Raw genomic sequence first — 21,635 nt, forward strand, 5'->3', positions numbered from 1 at the left:
GGCATAATCTATATAACCTATGCAAGGCTGCTAGAAAAATACACTTTTTCTCATTATTAATACCAAGTGTAATTCACAGGGAGGGGGTACCTGTATATATATAAACAGATTGTTCATAACTAAGGATCTTTAGGACCAGTGAGCTGAAATGTTGACCCTGTTATGGTTGGACAGGCATCATATCTTAAGAATTCAACTGGTTGACTAGGCATGGGGAAGACTTCATCAAGTCTAAAAGATTTGCTTTTTTAAGACCTTACACCAGATCACATCATCTGTTGCAGGCAGTAATTTCATGGTGACTATGTTTGAGAAGGAAATAAATTTTGTTTTCATCAAAATAAGTTTCCATTAAACTGTGGTGAGGAATTACATCAGAGACACTGTGATGTTATGCTTATGGGCAGGTAGATTGGAAACTGTAAAGGGAAACACTCAGAATCTTATGGAAAATGTGATCACCACATCTCCTAGGAAGGACCCAGCCCTTCTCAAAACTCTCCTTTTCATTTTTATCACTGAAGGTGTGTAAATCCCGTGGTAGAAATCCATGGATGGAGACACAGTCAACAGCCATGGCGAAACCATTCCCGAGTCTGTGGTCATAGGAGGCCTGCTGTCAGCCTAATTTAGGGGGGTCTTTCAGGATACTTAAGTTTGTATTTCACTCAAGCTGCCCAAGATATCAGGCCAGATACGTTAGCAGGGTTTTTATCCTGTAATGAGCTGAAATTTTGACTATCGTCCAACATTTAGCGAGAAGCATATAAAGGCTCTTTGCTCAAAATTTTTGGGTTTCTGTTGTGAATATTTCAGAGACTGAGATTATTTTCATCTTGATAATTTAATTATCATCTGTGCTCTATTCAGCTCTAACATTACGTTTCCCAGGGTCTTAGAAAATGAAGCTCACTTTCTCTCTATCCAGAGGGACAGATGAACCCTTCGAAGTTCTGTAGTTTCTTATCCCAGGGCAGACTTCTTTTTGGCTGCTACTCCAAATGTGATATTCACAGATCATTCAGTAGCCCTTAGCAAGTGCTCTGTCTTGGTTTACACTCCAGTAACTCATTCAGATACATTCAGCCTGGTATTCATCATCTATCTTGTAGTGTTACCTGGCAGCAAAATTCTCCAAGAGGAAATGACCTCCTATCCCAAAGCTTTAGATTGATGCTGTGATGTTTTCTTACTTTCAGTCACAGAAGGTGAGCAGTAGTTAAAATTGTTACAGGGATGATGTGTTTAAGCACTGTTTTTGTTTTCTTTTGTTTCTTTGCTTTAGTGTAGATGCAGTTGTTTTGATGGACTATTCCAACAAGTTTTCCTTTATCCTTTGAAATGGAAAAAAATGTTGTAACACAAAGGAAGTGTTCCGGACCTTTAGTCCATAGAGTACTACTTCTCCAACTGAATTAAATAGTAACCAGAATTTTTTTTTGCACCCACTTCTGCCTTTCTTTCTTCACCTGGATTCCCAAGCTCGTTTTATCAACGTCCTTTGATAATAATGATGATCTAGACAGCCATTCATTGTTTCTTTCAAGAAAAGATTTTGTGGTCAGAAGAGAATATTCTCTGCCTTTCTAGACTAATGCTCACTTACGAATTTTTTTGAAGTGTCTTAAAGTGTTTTCTTTGAGTCCATAAAGCCATTTGTATAGACCATCTTGTTAATAGTTATGCTATTTCTTTTTCTCCTCAGAGGGATGAGGAGACCTGCCCAGAGCTTCCACATTCCTGCTCCTGTTCTGAAATCAATAAAGGGGCTCTGGGACCAGCAGGCCCACCGGTAAGTATTGCCTAGTTTGAACTTAAAATGTTCTTTAATAATATTTATAACTATCACTTGTTGCATGTCTGTGCCCATCACTGTGCTAAATACTTACTCACTTAATCCTACAAGCAAACTGAAGCACAGAGAGGTCAAGTAACTTGCCTAAAGAACACAGCTTGGAGGAGCTCCTCTTCAAATCCGGGTCTCCATGACTACTGTAGATGATGCTCTTAACTCCTGCACCATACTATGTCTCACAGTGCTATCTATTCAGAATCTTCCCCTTGAAGTCCTGTGGCTTCTTTTCAGTGTGAATGTTTCAAACATTGGCCCCCTGCTTGTTGCTGTAAGATTTGCATACATCCCCTCTGCCCATTCTATATCAACATTGACATGTGAAGGGAGGTTTTTCAAAATCACTGGGAAAAGTACCCCGTGTGAGCATGAAGTTCTCCATTACTGACTGGAACTTCATACAGAAAAGAAGGGGGCGGGGAAAGTGGAGAGGAAGGAAAAAGGAAGGAAAGGGGAGAGGAAGAGAGGAAAGGAGAGAGAGAGGGAAAGAGAGAGAGAAAGAAAACATTTTTTTCTTATAAACATTATATATATATAGATTCATACATGTAAACATACATGTAAAAAGTAAATGTAACTTTTTCTCATTTGGTCAAATACTACAAAATGAAGGATTTTATCATTGGTGTTGATGTTAATTTGCAAAATCGTGCTAATTTCTATCATATTTCACTCAAAGAAGACATTTAAAAATTCTTAGCACAGGTTGGCAACTGTCTATATTTCTCTACAAATCGGTCTTTAAAAAATTTTTATACAAATTTAAAGGTTACTTTCCATTTACAGTTATTATAAAATATTGGCTATATTCCCCACGTTGTACAATATATCCTTGAGTCTATCTTACACCCAATAGGCAAGAAAATATTTTTTAAAAATATAAAATGTATATAATTGTACTCTCTGGGTCTTTGAATTGACCGTGATAGATCTTTCGAAATATGTCTAAATGCTTATGTTTAACCTGCTAACCTGGGGTTATCAGCGTTTCTTTAAGATAAGTATGATATAGCTGGTCTTTGGTTAGGAAATGGCAAATATATCAAGGCAGAAAGACAAAGAAAACAGGGAGAAGATGCCGGAGCACATGAAATCCAGACCTTGCAGGAGGAATGTTCTGAGGCGGACCTGTGCTTACACGCGGCTTGCCGTTGGCAACCGGTGCGGTCAGCACGCATGCGTAGATACCCCTCGCTGACAGCTGGCGTGCAGCATGGACATTTGCCCCAGGTTGGCCCCACCAACATAGTTTGTCTTCATTTGTGTAGCACACTTACCGAACTGAACAAAAAGGAAGAGAACCTGCTGAATATATCTGGAATATATCCCAGCAGTCTCTCCTTTATCTTTGGCACATAGAACACTCTTTCAAGCTCTGGACGCAGACCCGAATATTGATACATTTTTTTTAACAAAAGACTCTTTATCCCAAAGAAGCAAATGCGGAGTTAATGGTAAAAGCATTAAATTTAAATAAGACTAGGTAAGTCATGGAGCCACTGTGAACCTCCATTTCCTCATGTATAAACAGCACTCACCTCTTGAACTGGCATTGTGAAGAATACACAGGATAATATGTATAAACATACTTTGTGCATTATAACTCATTGATCAGGTGTAAGGAGTTGTCTTTAGTTTAATCTGGGAATTGAAAACAAAGATTTATTTTTGACTGTGTGTGGCTTGCTTTTTTTCACCCCAAAGTATGTCTTTGAACTTTATCAAGGTTAATGCACATTGTTTAGTTTATTCGTTGTACCTTCTGTAAGGAATTCCACTATATAAACAAGAGTTTATTGACCCATTACTGTGGAGTATTTTCCTACTACAGTATCATTACAGTGAATGTCCTTTGTATGTCTCTTTGCAGTAAGTGCTCACTCAAGTGCTTACTTTGCTTACTCAAGTGCTTGAGTAAGTGCTCTTGCAATAACACTTAGAATTAGATTTGTTGGAGAAAAGAGAAGGTGCATCTTCAACTTCATGAAAAAACCCCAAATTGCTCTTCAAGGTGGTTGTCCCAATATCCTCTCCCACACACTCTGTATGAGAGATCTAGTTGCCCTACCTCTCATCAGCACTGTCTGATGTTGCCATATGTGAGAGCTTTCACTTATGATGACTGTAAAACTCTGTCCTCGTTCTTTAAAATAGGACTTTCTCTCCCTGCTAGTGAGATGGGGCAGTTTTTCATTTGTCTCTGAACCATTTGGATTTCTTCCTGTGTAAATACCCATTTATACAGTTTGCTGGGTTTTTGTTGTGCAGTTTTTTTCTCATTGATTTGTCAGTGGTTTTATGTATTTTGGACACTAATCCTTTATTAATGATATGGTTTGCAAATATCTTTTCCTGGTCTGTGACTTGCTTGTTGTTGTTGGTGGCAAGGTATATTGTCTAGAAATTTTTATTCTAATGTAGTCAAATTTAATATTTCCGTGAGCTATTGTCATTTATATTTTTCTCTATCCCTTCTTTCAGCCATGATTTCTTAGAAGTGTCTTAAAATTTTCCAATCGTGTGTGCAATTTTTATCTTTTTCTTATTGATGTATTCATTTATTGTACTTTATCATGGAAGAGAGTCTGTAGAGTACCAATTCTTTGACATTTGTTGATTCTAAAACATTTGCTCTGTGTCCTTTTGTCAGGTTTTACAGATGTTCCATGTATGCTTTAGCAGAATGTTTGTTCTCTAATTCTAAATATAAATATTCGGCAAATCAAGTTGTAAATTGTGTTCTTAGAATCTTCTTTACCTGCCTTAATTCTTTATCTTTCAATTACTAAGATAGATGTTTAAAATCTTCCCCACCTTTGTCAAGTTGTTTGTAAACCTGAATTATAATATCCTGAGATTATGTTATAAGGTACAAAAAAATTTACAGCAATTATCTTTCTAGTGACTTGCTATGTCAACATTTCTCTTTTGCATTATTTTCCTGGTATATGTTTGCTTCATCCTTTTAATTTCAAGCTTTCTATGTCTTTATATTTTAGATGCGTCCCTTTAAATAGCATATGCCAGGATTTTGTTTTTAATCTGGTTTTACAACTTTTTTAGAGTTTAGTCCATTCTATTGTTTGTAATAATTAACCTATTTAGGTTTATATTCCTATATCTGTCATCTCAATTTTTGCTTTCTAATTGCGTGCATATCTATGTGTGTGTGTATATATATATATATATATAACTCTTACAAACAATATATATATATAACCCTTTTCAAACCTTTTGGTCATTTGTATAGTCTCTTCTATTTTTGTAACACTTCTAAAACAATTTTTTCTTTAAATATATTCAATATGGTTTACATTATTTATCTGATAATTTCAATATGTAGCTCTGATGCTGCATTTGTTTTGTTGCTGATTTTACTTGTGCTATCTTTTTTTTTTTTTAATTTTTATTAATTAATTAATTTATGGCTGTGTTGGGTCTTCGTTTCTGTGCGAGGGCTTTCTCCAGTTGCGGCGAGTGGGGGCCACCCTTCATCGCGGTGCGCGGGCCTCTCACTGTCGCGGCCTCTCTTGTTGCGGAGCACAGGCCCCAGACGCGCAGGCTCAGTAGTTGTGGCTCACGGGCCCAGTTGCTCCGCGGCATGTGGGATCTTCCCAGACCAGGGCTCGAACCCGTGTCCCCTGAATTGGCAGGCAGATTCTTAACCACTGTGCCAGCAGGGAAGCCCCTACTTGTGCTATCTTGTTTCCACATATACCTTGTGATTTTTTGGGGGGTGTATATTTGTGTTTGCATTACTCAAAATTTTATCTCTGGGAATCGTTTGAGCCCGAGATTGATCTGTAATTTTCGGAAGAATGTATGTGTCTGCTTCTGCTGAGCTCCTAGGTGTACGACCAGCTGAAAACCACCTTAAAAGTTTGACTTTGGGGCTTTATTTGACCCTCACAGGCAGTGTAAATTCTTGTCCCTAGATTGTGTGAGAATCCGTTTCTGGGTAGTGTTTCTCAGTGGAGACATTTACTGCCCCTCCCGCAGCTAAAGTGGAAACAACATATTGATCCTCCACGTGCTAGTGAGACTTTTTGTTATTGTTGTTCCAGCTTATTCAGAGTGCAGCCTTTCAAGTTCCTCAGCTTTAAAGGATGTTTCATATTCTACGCTTCCTCCACTTCTCACAGGTCCCAGTTCACATTTCACTGCCTTGTGTGGGCTATAAAATACACATTTTCCAGCAAACCTCAAGCATCTTCCCCTTCCTCCCCCAAGGCAGCCTCGGTGTACGTGCCTACTGCTCTAGTGTTTTGTTTCTTCTTCATTCCTGGTATTTAAGGATTCAGTTCTTAATTAGAATGATGTTTATTTTATTTTAAGTAGCATTAATAAGCTTTTTTAGCTGGAGGGTTATCAAGTTTTTTCATCTGCAGTGTTGCTGGAACAAGTTATAAAATATTTACATATGACCTAAGAGTCAAACTTCGTAATGAGAAAAAAAAGCAGCAGAGAAGTGAAAGAGAAGGGTTGAGTTCTGACTTGGAGAGAAAGAGAGGTAAAATAGAAAAGCTATTGACATTTTCAAATATTTAAAGTATAATAAACCATTGAAGAAATAGTATCCCAAACAATATGCAATAAACCCCGTCTGATGTTTTAACATAGTCGTGATTATTTTCTCACTCAAGAATTTAGTGGTATTATGTGCCAATAAAACTCTAGAAAAGCCATAGGAAGCCATGGGTGAAAGAACCATATTTCTTTTGCCTAGACTAACCCTTTCTTATTAAAAGGATAGAAGTTTATATCCACAAACATTTGTTGAATTCTTGTCATCTACTCCATGATAAGGGTTAGGGGTAAGGTGGAAAATAAGTTAGAAGTATAAAAAGGTTCCTGGATTTATAGACATGGTACATCGTGTATGAATATCTGTGAGCCAAATGGCCACATTTGGACAAAACCTTCAGTTAAAAACCAATCATTTAAGATGAGCAAACAAAATTAAAGAGATATGCCAGAATGGGTATGTTAATTGGGATGCATTGGGCTTGTTGCAAGAAACAGAAAATTTGACTAACACAGTGGTGTAAATCATTGGAGCATTTGGACATTCCTTGTTTGCTCAACAAAAGACCTAAAGGTAGATGATCCCAAGCAAATATGGCTGCTCAACAACTTTATCAAGACCCAAGCTTGTTCCAGCTTCCAAATATGCTTTCCTTAGGCTTGTGGCTTCTTGATCAAATTGGCCCAAACCAGTTAACATGACCATTCCTGGTTTCAAAGGAGGCTGAGCAAGCAAATCTCTGTCTTTATAGCTGGAAAAATAAAATGGAGAAGGGAGTCAGAAAAGACTCTTTGATAGTCAACCAACAGTGTCTGCCACAGTTGGGGAAAACATTTGCATCATCTATAACAGTTAAAGATGTAGCATCCAAATATATGAAGAATTTCTGTACATTAAAGAGAAAAAGACTTGTAACCCAATAGAAAACTGGGTGAAGTATATAAATTGTTAGTTGTATTGAAATAAAATGCAAATGGACAAATGTCATGAAAAGATGCTCAATCACAGTAGTTTTAAGGGAAATAAAACTCAAAATAGGAGTAAGGTATTGTTTTTACCAGTCAGGTTCATAAAAATGCAAAGTTTAACAATATCAAGTGCTAATAAGGTTTAGAGAAGCAGAGACCCTCAAACTCCTAGCAGATGAATAAATTGGCACAGTTTTTTTGGAACACAATTTGGCAATATATCTGCCTATCCATTAAATTTCATTTAAAATTCTACTTGATGATATGTTAAATATTAACATTTGTACTTAAATCTTAAAGTTTGTACTCAGGGCATGGTATAAGGATGTTAATCGTAGTATCGTTTAGACAGCAACAAATTGTGGGCAAAACTCCTCCATTTCCAATAACGAAAGAATGGTTAAACAAACTATCCATTGTACAGATAACTATGCAACTCATTTAGAATAAGTTAGTCATGTTATGGAAAAACATATTAAGTTAACTCAGAAATATATGAAAAGTGTTGTATCACATATGCAATCTATATATATCAAATAATACCACAAAAAACACTAATAATAGGTAATATTTTCTATAGATACATATACACATACATAAAACATAATTTTTTAATTGTATTTTAAAAGTCTGGAAGGTAAGCATCCAACTGATATTGATGGGGGGGGAGTGAACTTAATTGCTAAACTGGAAGAAGCCTTAACTATCACCTGATCCAGTCTTTTCCCAAGTGAAGCAAGTGTTTTGCTGATGGTACACAAAATGATTTTCAGTAGTCATGGACAGAGCAGGAAATCAACTGGACTCACATAGTGAGAAAGCTATTCCATTTTCAATGATCTTTTCATCATTCTGCTCAAGTGAAAACAATATTCTCAGACTGGTGCCCATACCCTTCTAATACTTATTCATGCCCCTTTTTAACAGAGAGCAAACCCATTGCTCACAGACTTCACTAGGAACAAAATCTAGCTAAATTTACTAACATTATTTATAGCATATTTTTAGGTTTATCTTATATTCTTAGTAAGTATATAAGAATACTTATATACTTACTAAGTATTATATAATACTTATATACTTAAGTATATATATGTTTTTCCATCTACTATAGTACATAATATTTGCTTTTAAAATAGATTTAAGTGAAATATGAGTCAATTAAAAAATATTCAAAGTATATTTGCATATATGTATATACACATATACAAAGAATATGTTTACAAAGAATGTATATACACATATATACATATTTATTATGTATGTACATATGTATGTATGTATATAAAGAAAATGCTATTAAATAATAATACAGGCAGTGCATTAATATGACAAAAATTTTGAGGGGAAAATGCAAATACCTGAAGTTTCAGAAACACTAATCTAATTAGCTTTTTATGGTGTAAATAAAGAAAATTAAATTGTTACTATTTTATATGCTTTTTACAATTTAATTAAATAATTTAATCTCAAAGTCTTGGTATAGGACATGCATAATTTTAGATTAACAGTATATTTTTATTATTTGCGTCATTAATAGCTGTACTCTTACACACTCAATTAAAAGATCCTGTAGCTTTTTTTTTTTTTTTAATTTAAAGGGATTTTGCATAGAAAGTTTGCTCAAACTATGTAATCATCAGCAGGAGGAGGTGAATCTGGGGGGTAGATTTCCCGTTCAGGCTCGTGATGCACATATACCATTACACAATGTGTTGGCCTTTATACAAAATGAGAAATACATAATCCATATTATTAAGGAAAATGAATGAAATATATTGCTTTCAGATTTGTCTTTGTGCTAATACTTAACATCTGTTTGCCAGGGTGGTCCAGGACTCCGAGGACCAAAGGGTCAACACGGTGATCCAGGCCCAAAGGTAATGTTCTTTCTCCCTCTCACATCACTAGCCATAATATAATTTTGGAGTTAAGTAATATTTACCCTTTGCAGTTTAAAGCTCCTTATGTTGTTAATGAAAGTTGTGTTGAAGCCTTTTCCCTTATTCTTAAAAGCTTGTGTTTTTTCATCAAAAAAAAATTTAGTAACTTAAGTGAAAAGAAAGGTTTCTGGGTCAGAAATAGAGTGTCAATGTTCCAAGTGGTTTAGTTGCTCAGGTAGTTCTTGCTCATATAGTCTTCTTTTCCTCTATCTGCAAAAAAGATGTATCAAGGGAGCACTGAATCACAACTAGGCAGCAGTCCTCCAAGTAATTTCTCAGGTTTTAGCCTCCTCCTTCTCCCCTCCCACCATGTACTGTATAATCAAACACACAGCTCTATTGTCCATTCTCACTGCCCAAGGCCACCAAGTGTGGTGGTTCAGGTTGTATACTGTACAAAGGCACCAACTAAGAGGACCAAGTTGGTGCCAATCCATGTCAAGGCACACATTTTTCTACTTTGCACGAAGGTGCCCTAAGGGATGGCAGAAGCCCAGCCACTAATTGAGTTCAGGCCCCATCATCTTGTACCTGGCTTTTGGCAAATCTTCTAATTGGTCTTCTGGCTCCAGTGGCTTGATTTTTTGATTCATTCTTCACATCTGCCCCCAGATTCATTTCTTTAAAGTTATACTGGATCATATCATACTCTTAAAACCTGCAGTCATGTGTGATTGCCTTGAGAATACAATTCACCCTCCTTAGCATGACATTCAAGGCCCTTTATAATTTACTATCTCATTTTCACCATGTTGCTCCGAATTATCGCTCCAACCATCTTGCTTGACTTACTGCTTCAATATGGTGACTTATTAAATTTGCATAGTATTTATTCATGGAGAAGAGAACATTGCAATGTTGTTTTACTAGAAAACTGGAAACAAGTGGAGCAAGGTAAGAGTGAATGCGGAGGGTGGGGGCAGGCTTACAGGGGAGAAGTCAATGAAAGAAGGCTGAAGATAATTAATCAGGTACTACGCAGCTCAAAACTCAGACCATAAGATATCTTCTTTTTTGTTTTGTTTTATTTTTTGAGATTGTGACACATTTTCTCAGGCAGAGACTTGATGTCTTGGCTCCATCTCTTATACACTACAAGGGAGGCAATGTCTTCAGTAAACGCAGAGGAGTGCCCCAGAGATAGATAGTTCACAGTAGTGAAGGGGGAGAGACTATAGTTTGGCTGGATGGTGTGAACCTTCACAAACCAAGAGGGTGGTCTTGTATCACTTACATCTTTTGGATTTGTTGTGGAGTGTGGGCGTCTAGTTACTCACATAATTGGCACAATGTTCCTATTTATGTAAGCAAAAATAAATAAATGAAGTTGCAGCAACTACTGTGTGTTTACTCTTTTGGTTTACTGATGACACTTTGCCTGGGAGGTGGATCAGCCGAGGCTTGGTGTCTTGTTATCCTATGAGTGATTTGTGTCTTAGGAAAAATTAGTTAATGAAATAAATTATAAAGCCGTAAGTAGAAATATCTGGGTAGCAGATATTTCTGGGTACCAGAGGGTTTAACTTACCTTTGGGATGACTTCTTGCCTTCCAGGGACCAGATGGCCCTCGGGGTGAAACAGGCCCTCCAGGACCTCAGGGTCCTCCTGGACCCCAAGGACCAAGTGGTCTATCCATTCAAGGAATGCCTGTGAGTTGTGTGTAAACATTCAGATAGGTTTTATTGTTATCACTTCTCCATGAGTTATATAGAATGAACTTTTGTCTTCTGTGCCTTGATAATCATCCTCAGCCTCTTCCAACTCCTAAAAATAAGAACTGAGAAATGAAAGTAATGATTGAGACTTCATTCATTAGCCAATTTTTTGTTCAGTGAAGGGGGTCTTTTACAAACAGATATGTGCCTAGGGAATAGGTATATCCACAGTTAATTTGTCTATAGAAAAGAAAGCAGGGCTTGACATGTATGGCCCTTTTTCTTGTTTGACTAAGTCCTTAGGGGGTGTGATAAAATCTAGAAAGTGACAAATGTTATACAAATTTAAGTTATTCATTTTGCATTTGTAGTAACTGTGGAAATAGCTTCATGAAAGCCATTTAATTATGATCTTTATCTCAACAGGCCTCAAAGTGTGGTGCTCTGAGTTTTAGATTATAGACAGAATACTCTCTACAGCCACATTTCTTTGTATAAGTTGTTTGTATCAATGAAAACAAATTCAGTCCCACTCACTGATTTTCAGGGATCTTACTAGATGGATCTAGATTTAAGGAATAAAAACCAATCTCTGTCATTAGTATTTGAAGCATGATGCTTTTAAGCACATTTTTAGCAATCTTTCTGTGCATATGATTGTGTCTCCCTAGCTAAGAAGTCTTCTTTTCCAGAGTTATTTTCACATCTTAGAAAGCATTAACATGCCAGTTTGTATAATTACTACCACTATTACTACTACTAACTATTTGTTGAGATCTTGCTACTTGTCAGGTACTGTGTTTGCTTTTCCATTCTTACAAATTTCTAGCCAAAACAAAACAAAAATATATAGAGATATAAGCTTTAAAACCTAAACTATAAATAATACTGAAATATTTGACTCCCCTCACATATTTACAGTATGAGCTTAGCCATATCAGACTGTATACACTGTGTTTAAACTATTCTGCTATATAAACGTTCTGGTCCATAGGCATGCTTACCTAGGTGGTGTAGCTTATGTAAAAAGTGAAATACGCTGTATTTGGATGTTAGTGTGAAAGCAATTTAATGTTGGAAATGTTAAAAGAGTCAGTGGAGAAAAAGAAAAGACTGAGAATTTACCTATTTACCTATGTGAACTTAACCCCATGTCCTTCTGGTTGTTCAGGGAATGCCAGGCGAAAAAGGAGAGAAAGGAGGGACTGGACTTCCTGGCCCACAGGTATTATTTTTATTTTTTTATTCCGTTGCTCTCAGCTCTAGAGCTTTGCCAAGAAGAAAGAAGACTGTAGCTTCTGAAGTCAGTTGTGATCTTGGCAATGAGTGGTTTCTACACTGACGACCATTCGCGTGTATTCATTTACTTCAGCCCCCTCTTACGGTCCTACTGATACTCCCCTGGGTGAGCCCTGGTGGGGGACATTTCTTTCCTTTCTTGTGAATAACTTCTGGGTCCTGAATTCTCAGTCAGGAAGGCCTCACCTTTATGCTATCAGGTTTGTTTGGAGGCCTTGATTTATTTCGGGGAAGCTGGGTGAGAGGGTAATTGGTTTTGATAACTCTGCCATTTTCCTGTCCTTGTTCTATCTAGGGCATCCCAGGAGGTGTTGGTTCACCAGGACGTGATGGCTCACCAGGCCAAAGGGTAAGGACTTGCCCAAGATTGCTCGTTAGCACAGTAGATTTCTCACCAAGTCACTCTTGCTGTTGGCAAGTTCTATGCAAGGAAGGCAAACCAGGTGTTTTTTCTGGGGTTTTTTTTGTTTTGTTTTCTTTATTTTTTCCTCCCATCTATCTGCATTCTACCGATCCTGCATCTGTTTCCCTTAACTGATATTCTTCCATGTCTATAACTTTCCTCAAAACCTAGAAACTTTCATCAAACCTTCCCAAATTAACCACATCTCTTTCTGAATGTTCCCATAACCTGAATATAGTTTGCACTGAATAGTGTGCATTGGTCTAACAGATTTTCCAGTTGTTTCAAATTCTCAAGGAGCAAACCTAAAGGAAATCAAGAATCATATGAATTGGAATTTAATTATTATGACCATCTGTATCATTCTCCATTTATTTAATATGCATCAATTATCAATTCCTGGAACCTGTTCAAGTGAACAGCAATAAAAGAAAGTATAAGGATGGTTGAGGGCTGAGTTAACAACTAGAGTTTGTTTAGTCAACATGTCTTCACTGAGCCAGGTTTGAGGTTCTTGTCCTCAAAGAGTTTATAGCTTTTGGGGGGAAATAGAACCAAATAAGAAACATATGCTATAATGGGAGTATTGACAGAGCCCTGTGGGAGCACAAAGAATAGATAACTAAGCCAGACTTGGAGGGTGAGGGAAAGCTTTCCAGAGGGGGCACCATACAGACTGGATTTCAACTGAGAGATAGAAATTAGCCAGATACATGAGGAAAGGAAAGCTATTGCAAGTGGAGAGAACAGCATATATGGCATATAAAGGAGTGGAGTTGAAGAGAAGATGGGGCATTTCCATTACTGAACCTAGTTCCGTATGGCTGGAGATTAGACTGCAGTGTGTGTGTGTGTGTGTGTGTGTGTATACGTGCATCAGTGTACACGTGTGTACACACAGGTGTGGAGAGATTGTCAAGAGATGAAACTGAAGTGGTAAAAACAAACTCACTTACACCATCTATTCTTTTTTCAGACCAAGGATTTTGAGCTTTAACAGGAAGGCAATAGGAAGTCATTACATGTTCAGCAAGGGAGAGAGGCTGGTCTTCCTTAAAAGGACACTGATGTAGACATGTGGGCAGCTGCACAGTTTCTCTCAAGATTGAATTATATATAGTGGCCACCACTTAGATCCAGTCCAGTAAAGGACAACACATTTGGTGACATTCCCTGGTATTTCCGGGGACAACTAACCCACTACGTTAGCAAACGATTGGCTGGAAGACACACTTCTCTACTCAAACAAGGCTGCCTTTAGCTATACTGCTCAAGAATAAGGAAATCATTTTTTCTATAGGAGTGTAGGTGTGTGAATTTAAATTCCTTCCATGTTGGGTTTTTTTTTTTTTTTGGTTTCACATCCAACTTTCTTTTGCTTAAAATCTCAGTTTAGTCTCTATCTATCAAATGGAATTAGTCTGTAAAGCATGTCCAGGTGAAGGTATCTAAAAGAGGCATTCTCTAAAAGTTAGATTTATGTAGGTTTCTTGTACATGTGGAAGGAGTGTCTAAAAGTATTTATGTGTTTTGGCAAAGGGCTTAGGCTAAAATCCTGTGTGGTTACACACCTAGATTCCTTCATGATTCCTGAAGCTCTGAAAACAGTAATTCTAAAGATTTGGTTCAGTGAATTTACTTGATTTATCCATGCGTAGAGGCTAGTCTTGGCAAAGAACTCCCAAATCAAACATATTGGATTAGTGTCTAGATCATTTGGGTTTGGAATTCTTTTAAAACCAATATACCAACACAGACTTTTTATAAATATTTTGCCATTCTTCCAAACATGTTTTATTCTATAGGATAAAAAGTCTTAGAGTGTAATAAAGCGTTAATATATCTGTACATGGATTTTATTTCCCTCTCTCGCTCAATCTGGAGGTAAAACTTTCAAGTGTCTCTAATTACTATTTTGAAAAATTCTTGGATGGGAATGGAATTGCTTTTTAAAACTGGTTTCCAGAGAGTACTTTTTCTTTATAGGGCCATGTTAAAAAAAAGATTGTGCAAATCCTGTGACAATTGCTTTAGAAAAGATATTTGAGGGCAATACTATTCCAGAGTACAACTTGAGGGGGTGCCATTAACACAGAATAAAATATAGTGGTTCCTCCTAGAATTGTGTAGCGTGAGGAAGGGACTGCCCTGCTTGAGGAAGGGACCACTTATATATTGGGTTGGCCAAAATTTTGTTCGGGAACGAACTTTTTGGCCAACCCAATATTTTTTCAATATCTTAACATCTTACTTAATAAGATATTAGTTGAGCACATATCTTAATTGAGTACATACTATGTGCCATGTTCTATGCTCAGCCTAGAGAGAGTTGTTCATTACTACCTCCAGAAGGAAAAGATCCAGAACAGGAGAGACTTTCAATAACTAAAGGAGGCAATTTGTACATCATCTACTGGGAAGAAATAGAAGGAGGAAGTGGAATCAAGACCGTGACTCTTCCCTGGGGCCAGGAAAACCAATCGGTCTTCATCGGAGACAGTCAAGCTGGGAGGAAAGATGGGTGAAAACAGAGTTATTTAGGAGGCTCTGATCTGTTTAGTCAAGTATCTGGGGTCTTAATGAAAGTAAAGGGTCTAAAACAATTAGATAGTTACTTAGCAGGATTGTACAGTTGGAGGTCCAGGACCAACTTTCATAGTGGTAGGAACAGATCTCAGACATGGAGCTCCTTCTTTCTGGTTAGGCTGTGGGAGAGGGGTGTTGCTGAAAGAGAGCTAAGGACAAACACTTAAGATTATTCCTGCTCTGCCTTAGGCTATCGTAAAAGGCAAAGTTGCATTCAGAAAGGAAATAATGATAGTAGTAGTAATAATCATAATAAATAATAAGTAATAATAATGACAGTAACAGCCATGGCATAGAACAGACTGAGAACAAACACACTGGATGATGAAACTTACTGCTGAAATGCCTGAGAAACTAATTCCAGAAAACTGTCTGGGGAATCAGGAAGACTAGGTTATTTTGTCTTTTCTTTACTCCAAGCCCTGAAATCACTTCCCATTACTGTGCCTCATTTCCTCTGATCTTGAGTGAGTAAAGACCACTCAAGGCAAAGAAGGAGGAAGCTGGGATAAATATGCACGGTGATGTCCAATCAGTGCTTCTAGCTCCTTGGAGAGTTGCAGAGAGTAGGTGAGTGAGGTGTGCTGTAGGCGTGAGGGGCTATTTCTTACTGGTCATTCTTTCTTTTTAATCTTTGTCTTTTCTTATAGACTGTTTAGAATTCATAGCCCAAAGCTAGAACCATCACCTTGACTATTAGCTTAGGGAAAGGTTAGCATCCCTTACCCAGAGCCAGTGCCAATGTCACTTATTCATTTAGTCTACAAGGAAGGAGAGTTTAGCAGAGACTAAAAGAAAGATTAAGCATCTCCTCTTTAAACAGGAAACATGTTTTCTAATGTTTCTAGCTTCTTCTGGCTTTTCCCAAGGGGAATCTTTGACTTGTAGAGGCAATCCTGGGCCTCAGGCCATAAGCAAGTCCAGCAAAAGTTGGACTTCATTGAACCAGTCTCAGCCTCTTGCTGGGAAGCCAGTAGAGCACAATGCAGGACCACACCGTATAAAGCAACAGGGCAAGTGCAGATTTAACAGCTGAATGTATTCAGGCATCAGTTTTCATTCTGAGTCATTCCAGCCAACAGGATCTTTGTCTTATCTTTCTTTTCCACTGTCAATCTTGCCATCTCCCTTTTTGCCTCCTTCCTCTTCTTTTCTTGGTGTCTCTGACCCCAGGGTCCACCCTGTGATCTTTGGGTTCCTCTGAGGTAGGGTGGATCTCTCATCCCCGACCCTGGACACCCAGGTGGTCCTTAGAGAAACCAGGAAAAACAGGCAAGACATGGGTGATAAGTATAAGCAGTGAAAGAAAGACCTGAAAAAGAAAGGAAAAACTACCTCTTTTCTAGTTCTGAGGCTCACTCATATCCAAGACCACCAGCTTTCTGTCAAGCATTCCAAATAGAAACTTTTAAAATTAGTTTTATTTTCCAATTCTTACTATCATTTTATAAAAAGTCAGAGAGACAAGAAATAAAAATGACCAGGAGATATATATGTTATGGCACCTGGAAGGTAGTAATTCCTCCTTTGTACCAAGGGTGTTAGTTTTAAAATTCCAAGTAAACTGAAATTGGAATGCTTCCTTCCCTCCAAGTTACTGCTCCCTGCCTCTCCTGTCTTCTTGCCATAACCACAGCCTTCCTTTTTCATCTATAAAAGGTGAAATACTGTTAAAAAAAGTTCTACATATGAATTCTGCTGAACTTGTGTGGTTACGAGAAGCAGGATGGTCCAGTGGTAAATATCAGAGACTTGGACAGTTAGCCAGACCTCAGTTTGAACGCTAGCCATATGACACTGAGCCAGTTACTTAAAAAGTCCAAGCCTCACTTTCCTCATCTGTGAAGTGGAAAAAATAATATTCGACTCCATAGAGCTATTGTGGGAATTAATTCATATAAACAATTTCTATATAAAATTTCAACTTTAGCTGATACAAGTATTCACTATTTTCAATGTAGACCTAATGAGTCAGGACAGTGCAATATTTTATAATGCCTGTCCTTAACATTATTAAGGCACCTTAGAAGATTTTAATGAACTATGAAAAAAGTCTAAAGAAAAAGCAAGTGGCTTGTTGTTTAATTTTCTTGGAGTCCACATTGAAAGGACGCTTGGAACGTGCTTCCTTTTTATGTGGGTTTGATGTAAACAAAGGCCATACTTGTGATGAATGTCCCACTTCATCAAAGCAAGTTGGACTTAAAATATACTTGAAAAATTGAACTTGAGTCAACGATCTGGATTTAATTCCTATCATAAATGTCAAGCTGTGATGAGAGATTCATCTAAGGACTGTTTTCTTAAATACTAATATTCATGATAATTATCCCCTTGAGTATCTTCCTTCCTCCAGAAGAAGAAATGTAAAAATCATCACAAAGCTAGTGGAGAGAACGATACGCTTTTCCTTTTCATGTATCTAAACGGGTTTTTATAAAATCCCAGGAAAACATTCTCCCAATCAACCACAGTGATGGCAGTATATGCAATTGGGACTTGGCAGATTATTTTAATAAAAAGAGCAGCGGCCACTGTCATTGATTCTTGACTAAGTTCAGTGCTTTACAAATGTTATGTATTCTCCAATCCTCAGAATAATCACGAATGCTAGGCACTGTTACCCCATTATATAGACAAAGAATCTGAAGCTCAGAAAGTTGAAGTAACTCAAACAATGCCACACAGCAAGCAAGCATTGCAGCCAGAATTATAATCCACTCTCAGGCTCCAACACTGCACTCTTTCCTTCCACAAAATTATGTTAAAGGGTAAAGTGGGATTTTGTTAATATGGGCAACTCTTCCAGTAAAAATATGAATAAGAAGGACTAAGTCACTGAAGATATCTCACCCAGCATTTTTTTGGGCAGAAGGAACCCAGTTTGGGTTACTTTCTTGATGAAGTAGTAATTGATTATTCACACATAAGAATATGTTTCTGTGATTACTTTTCACTTTTCCTTGGATAGTGGCCCATCCGAGGAGAGAACTGTTACTTAGAGAATTAGTATCATGTTATTACTGGCTTTAAAGATGCTTCTGTTGGGGCATAGGGTACAAATGCTATCTGTCTTGCGCTCTGGTTCTAACGCTGTCCCTTGCGGTCAGGCGAGGCATTTTTATATTTGTAAACCAGCAGTTCCACAACTTAAACGACCAAATTGTTGTTTTGTGTTTCGTTTTGTTTTTTAAATATGCAGATTCCTGAGCTTCGGCCTCAGAGATTCAGATACAAAAGGTCTTGGGTATGACTTAAGCATGTATAGTTTTAAAAAAGCTTAATGATTCTAATAATCAGCTAGGTTTTAGCATCACTGAATAGTATATTATGTTAAGCCCTTTGTATGTCAAAGTAGTTTCTTGGGTAGAATATTGCTGTCGTTGTAATTCACTGAAGTCACCATTGCAGGTTACTAAAACTATACACATGTTTATATTTCTATATATACATTTAACTTATGTATGTAATATATATATTTGTACATTTAAAAAATAGTGTATTGTGTACATATATAAAATATATGTATATGTTTATATAAACATATGTATACACACATACATGCTGTGTGTGTGTGTGTGTGTGGGTGTGTGTGTGTGAGAAACTGAAAATTCCCCAGTGTGACTCAACATAGTATCACACTCAGGATTGATCTTGGATCTCTAACCTGGGCCAGTGTTTACAGAGTCTGTGGCTTTTTACCCCTTGGCCTCTTAATCTGGTGGTTGGTCTTAATCCTTAGTTGCAAGTAAAGCCTTATTTCCTATGGCTGACTGCCACGCTGGTCTCTTGCCGTTGCTCTCAGGGTTGAAATTGTGCAGATGGAGTTTCTTCATGTGTGTCTTTAGTCCTCATTGCTTGAGTTTGTTCCGTTTCAACAAACTCATCAGATGCCAGCTGCTTACAGACCCCACTCTACCTGAGAGTGTGGTGTCCATCAAAGGACCTTAACAATTGGCTGTGTTACTGCCAATTACGGTTCGTGTCCGTGGTCCACCCTTGCAGGCTTCAAAGAAGGCGTGGATGGTGAATATCATAACTGAGTCACTGGCTCTGAGTGCTATTTCTGTTAGCTACATAAGCATAAATATTCTAGCTTCTGACTTTAGTTACAACACACTTTGTGGGCACATCTGTTTCATCCTTTAGATGCCATAGACACAGTACCTTGAAACTACAAACTTTTTAAGAGCCTACAAAAAGTGCTTGCCACCTGAAAAAAGCATATGTGTTTGCTCTAGTGTATGGAAAAGAAAACTGAAAAAATGAAAATTAATAAATTAGTTAAATGTCTGTAAAACATTACACTTTGCTAACTTCAACCATGGTTAAATTTAGTATTTATTCAAACATCAGTGATTTTTGAAAACGCATTTTGGATAGATTTCCTTTTGCTGATAAATCATAGCCAACCATAACTTAATAAGTTGCTCAGAGCCAAATGTTTTCAAAAAAAATTATAAAAAGCCTTTCAAGTTTTTATAGCAAAAATTATTTTTAATGTGGGTTGTTGGTGCATATTAATATTTTGAGGTGGGAATCTCAAAAAGGAAAAATGATTGGAGCTACTCGTGTTATAAAACACCCCTGTTTGTAAGTGGCTGATTTTATGGGCTTTAAAAAATAAACGTGTCGGTTTAAGTGAATTCTCACATTATGCTTATTGTTTAATCTCCTATCCCCTAATATTCATTCTTCATTGCTTAATTAAAGTTTTCTGTTTTTTATGAGGGTGCTTAATCCGCAAACACACATGTACTGAGATTGGCTTCCTGCTATGAAATGGATAATTTATAGATCTTGAAATGGATAATTTATAGATCTTGAAATGGATAATTTATAGGTCTAGAAATGTCTGGGGAAGTGCAAACCCATTTCTAGCTGTTAAGGGCTGAAAACCATTCAGCGGGCTTTGATTAAAGTGAAGCTGGATCACAAAGCTAGAATTTGCCGATTATTTTGCCATGTACAGTGCAGACATTTTACACGGTTTTTCTTTTCACCAAGTTGATTGCTTTGATATAAAAAGCTGCTGCCTTTCCTCCTCACCCTGAGAGAAGAGGTGAGGAAAGGGACCAGAACCCTGCCTAAAGAGCTGACTGGCATGTGAGGCTGGGCTGTACTGTGGATGCTGCAGTGGTCCCTGAGCAGGGAGAGTGATGCAGTGTCCCAACCATCCCGGATCCCTTGACTTAAAATCCACCTCTCCTGTGAAACCCCACGCCTGGATTAGGTGCCCTTCCTGCACGTTCCCATGGAATCTCCTAGTCCATGTCGTAGCTCATTGTCATTTACTTTCAATTGTTGACTTTTCTCAAAACTGTCACCTCCTTGAAAAGAAACTGTCTTGTTCATCATTGTCTACCCAAAACCTAGCAAAATGCCCAGCACATACTAGTTCTGCAAATATGTTTCAGTAATATGACAGATGTGAGGCTTACAAGTAAAAAAAAATCTTTCAAAGATAAATTTCAAGCGTGATTCAAAAGTTATAAAATAAAACTATGTGATGAAATTGTGAACTTTTTTAGGGTTAGGAAGAGATTTGGGGGAAAAAGGGGCTTTGATTATGTTTCTAAAATAATATTCAGCCTAGCATCCTTTTAATTATAAGCAGGTATAGCAAGTAAATTTTAACTTGGAATGAGGGAAACAGGAAACTCACAGTACCCTTAAGAACGCCTTTATTCTTGAACTATTATATGTAAAAATGTGCAGTCGTTCACGACATTCCATGAACGAAAGAGCTAGAGTAAAATGCACTGGAATGGATGTTACTGGTGCCCCGGTCAGAGCCCCTTTACCTGGCAGGTGTACTCCATCCCCCGGCTGCTGTGGGTTTGACTGCTAACAACTCACAGTTACCTCTTCTACAGAGAACTGCCCTTGGAACTGCCACCTTGGCTCCAGTCAATGACTAACTGATGTGGGTATATAAAACCTTGCGGTAGGTCAACTCTGAGGTGTAACTCACACTCCAGAGCTCCTCATGGGGTCAGACTGAAGCCAGTCTTAGCTAAATCCAATTCTAACCTAACCTCTTTGCCTGCCCTCTCCTGCCTCCTTCATACCTAAAAGCTTTCTCGCAAGAACACTCCCTCTATAAATCAAAGGCACAACAACCCAGTCTGCTTCTAGGAAACTACCCCTCAGATAGTCACTGAAATGAAATTTCAGCTTCTGAGCTAGATAACTCCCGATCCCTTTCCTCCAGGCTTGTGGAGGGTTCAAGAGCAAAGACGGGTAAGATTGGCATCCCCCTACCCCCTCAGCCCACACTATGCTTTTCCGGACTAATTATACTTGCAATTCATATTTATTCAACATGATAACCAGAGCACTTCTTCCAGGTGCCTCAATTTTATTCAAATTTAACTTTTTATTAGTACCTATTTTGTGCCAA

The 21,635-nt window shown here is 37.7% G+C and overlaps 1 protein-coding gene across 5 annotated transcripts in view; it reads left to right on the forward strand.

Annotated features, from left to right (window-relative positions):
• Positions 1 to 21,635, forward strand: part of COL14A1 (collagen type XIV alpha 1 chain) — a 242,430-nt gene that overhangs the window by 174,395 nt on the left and 46,400 nt on the right. For all 5 annotated transcript variants that reach the window (XM_082433124.1, XM_082433121.1, XM_082433122.1 and 2 more), the window contains exons 36-40: positions 1,706 to 1,792; positions 9,172 to 9,225; positions 10,843 to 10,938; positions 12,116 to 12,169; positions 12,539 to 12,592. In XM_082433124.1, coding sequence (XP_082289250.1) covers positions 1,706 to 1,792; positions 9,172 to 9,225; positions 10,843 to 10,938; positions 12,116 to 12,169; positions 12,539 to 12,592 — 345 coding nt within the window. The remainder of the gene's footprint in view (positions 1 to 1,705; positions 1,793 to 9,171; positions 9,226 to 10,842; positions 10,939 to 12,115; positions 12,170 to 12,538; positions 12,593 to 21,635) is intronic.

The sequence above is a fragment of the Balaenoptera physalus genome, assembly GCF_965194825.1.
Source record: "Balaenoptera physalus genome assembly, chromosome: 17".
Classification (NCBI taxonomy): domain Eukaryota; kingdom Metazoa; phylum Chordata; class Mammalia; order Artiodactyla; family Balaenopteridae; genus Balaenoptera; species Balaenoptera physalus.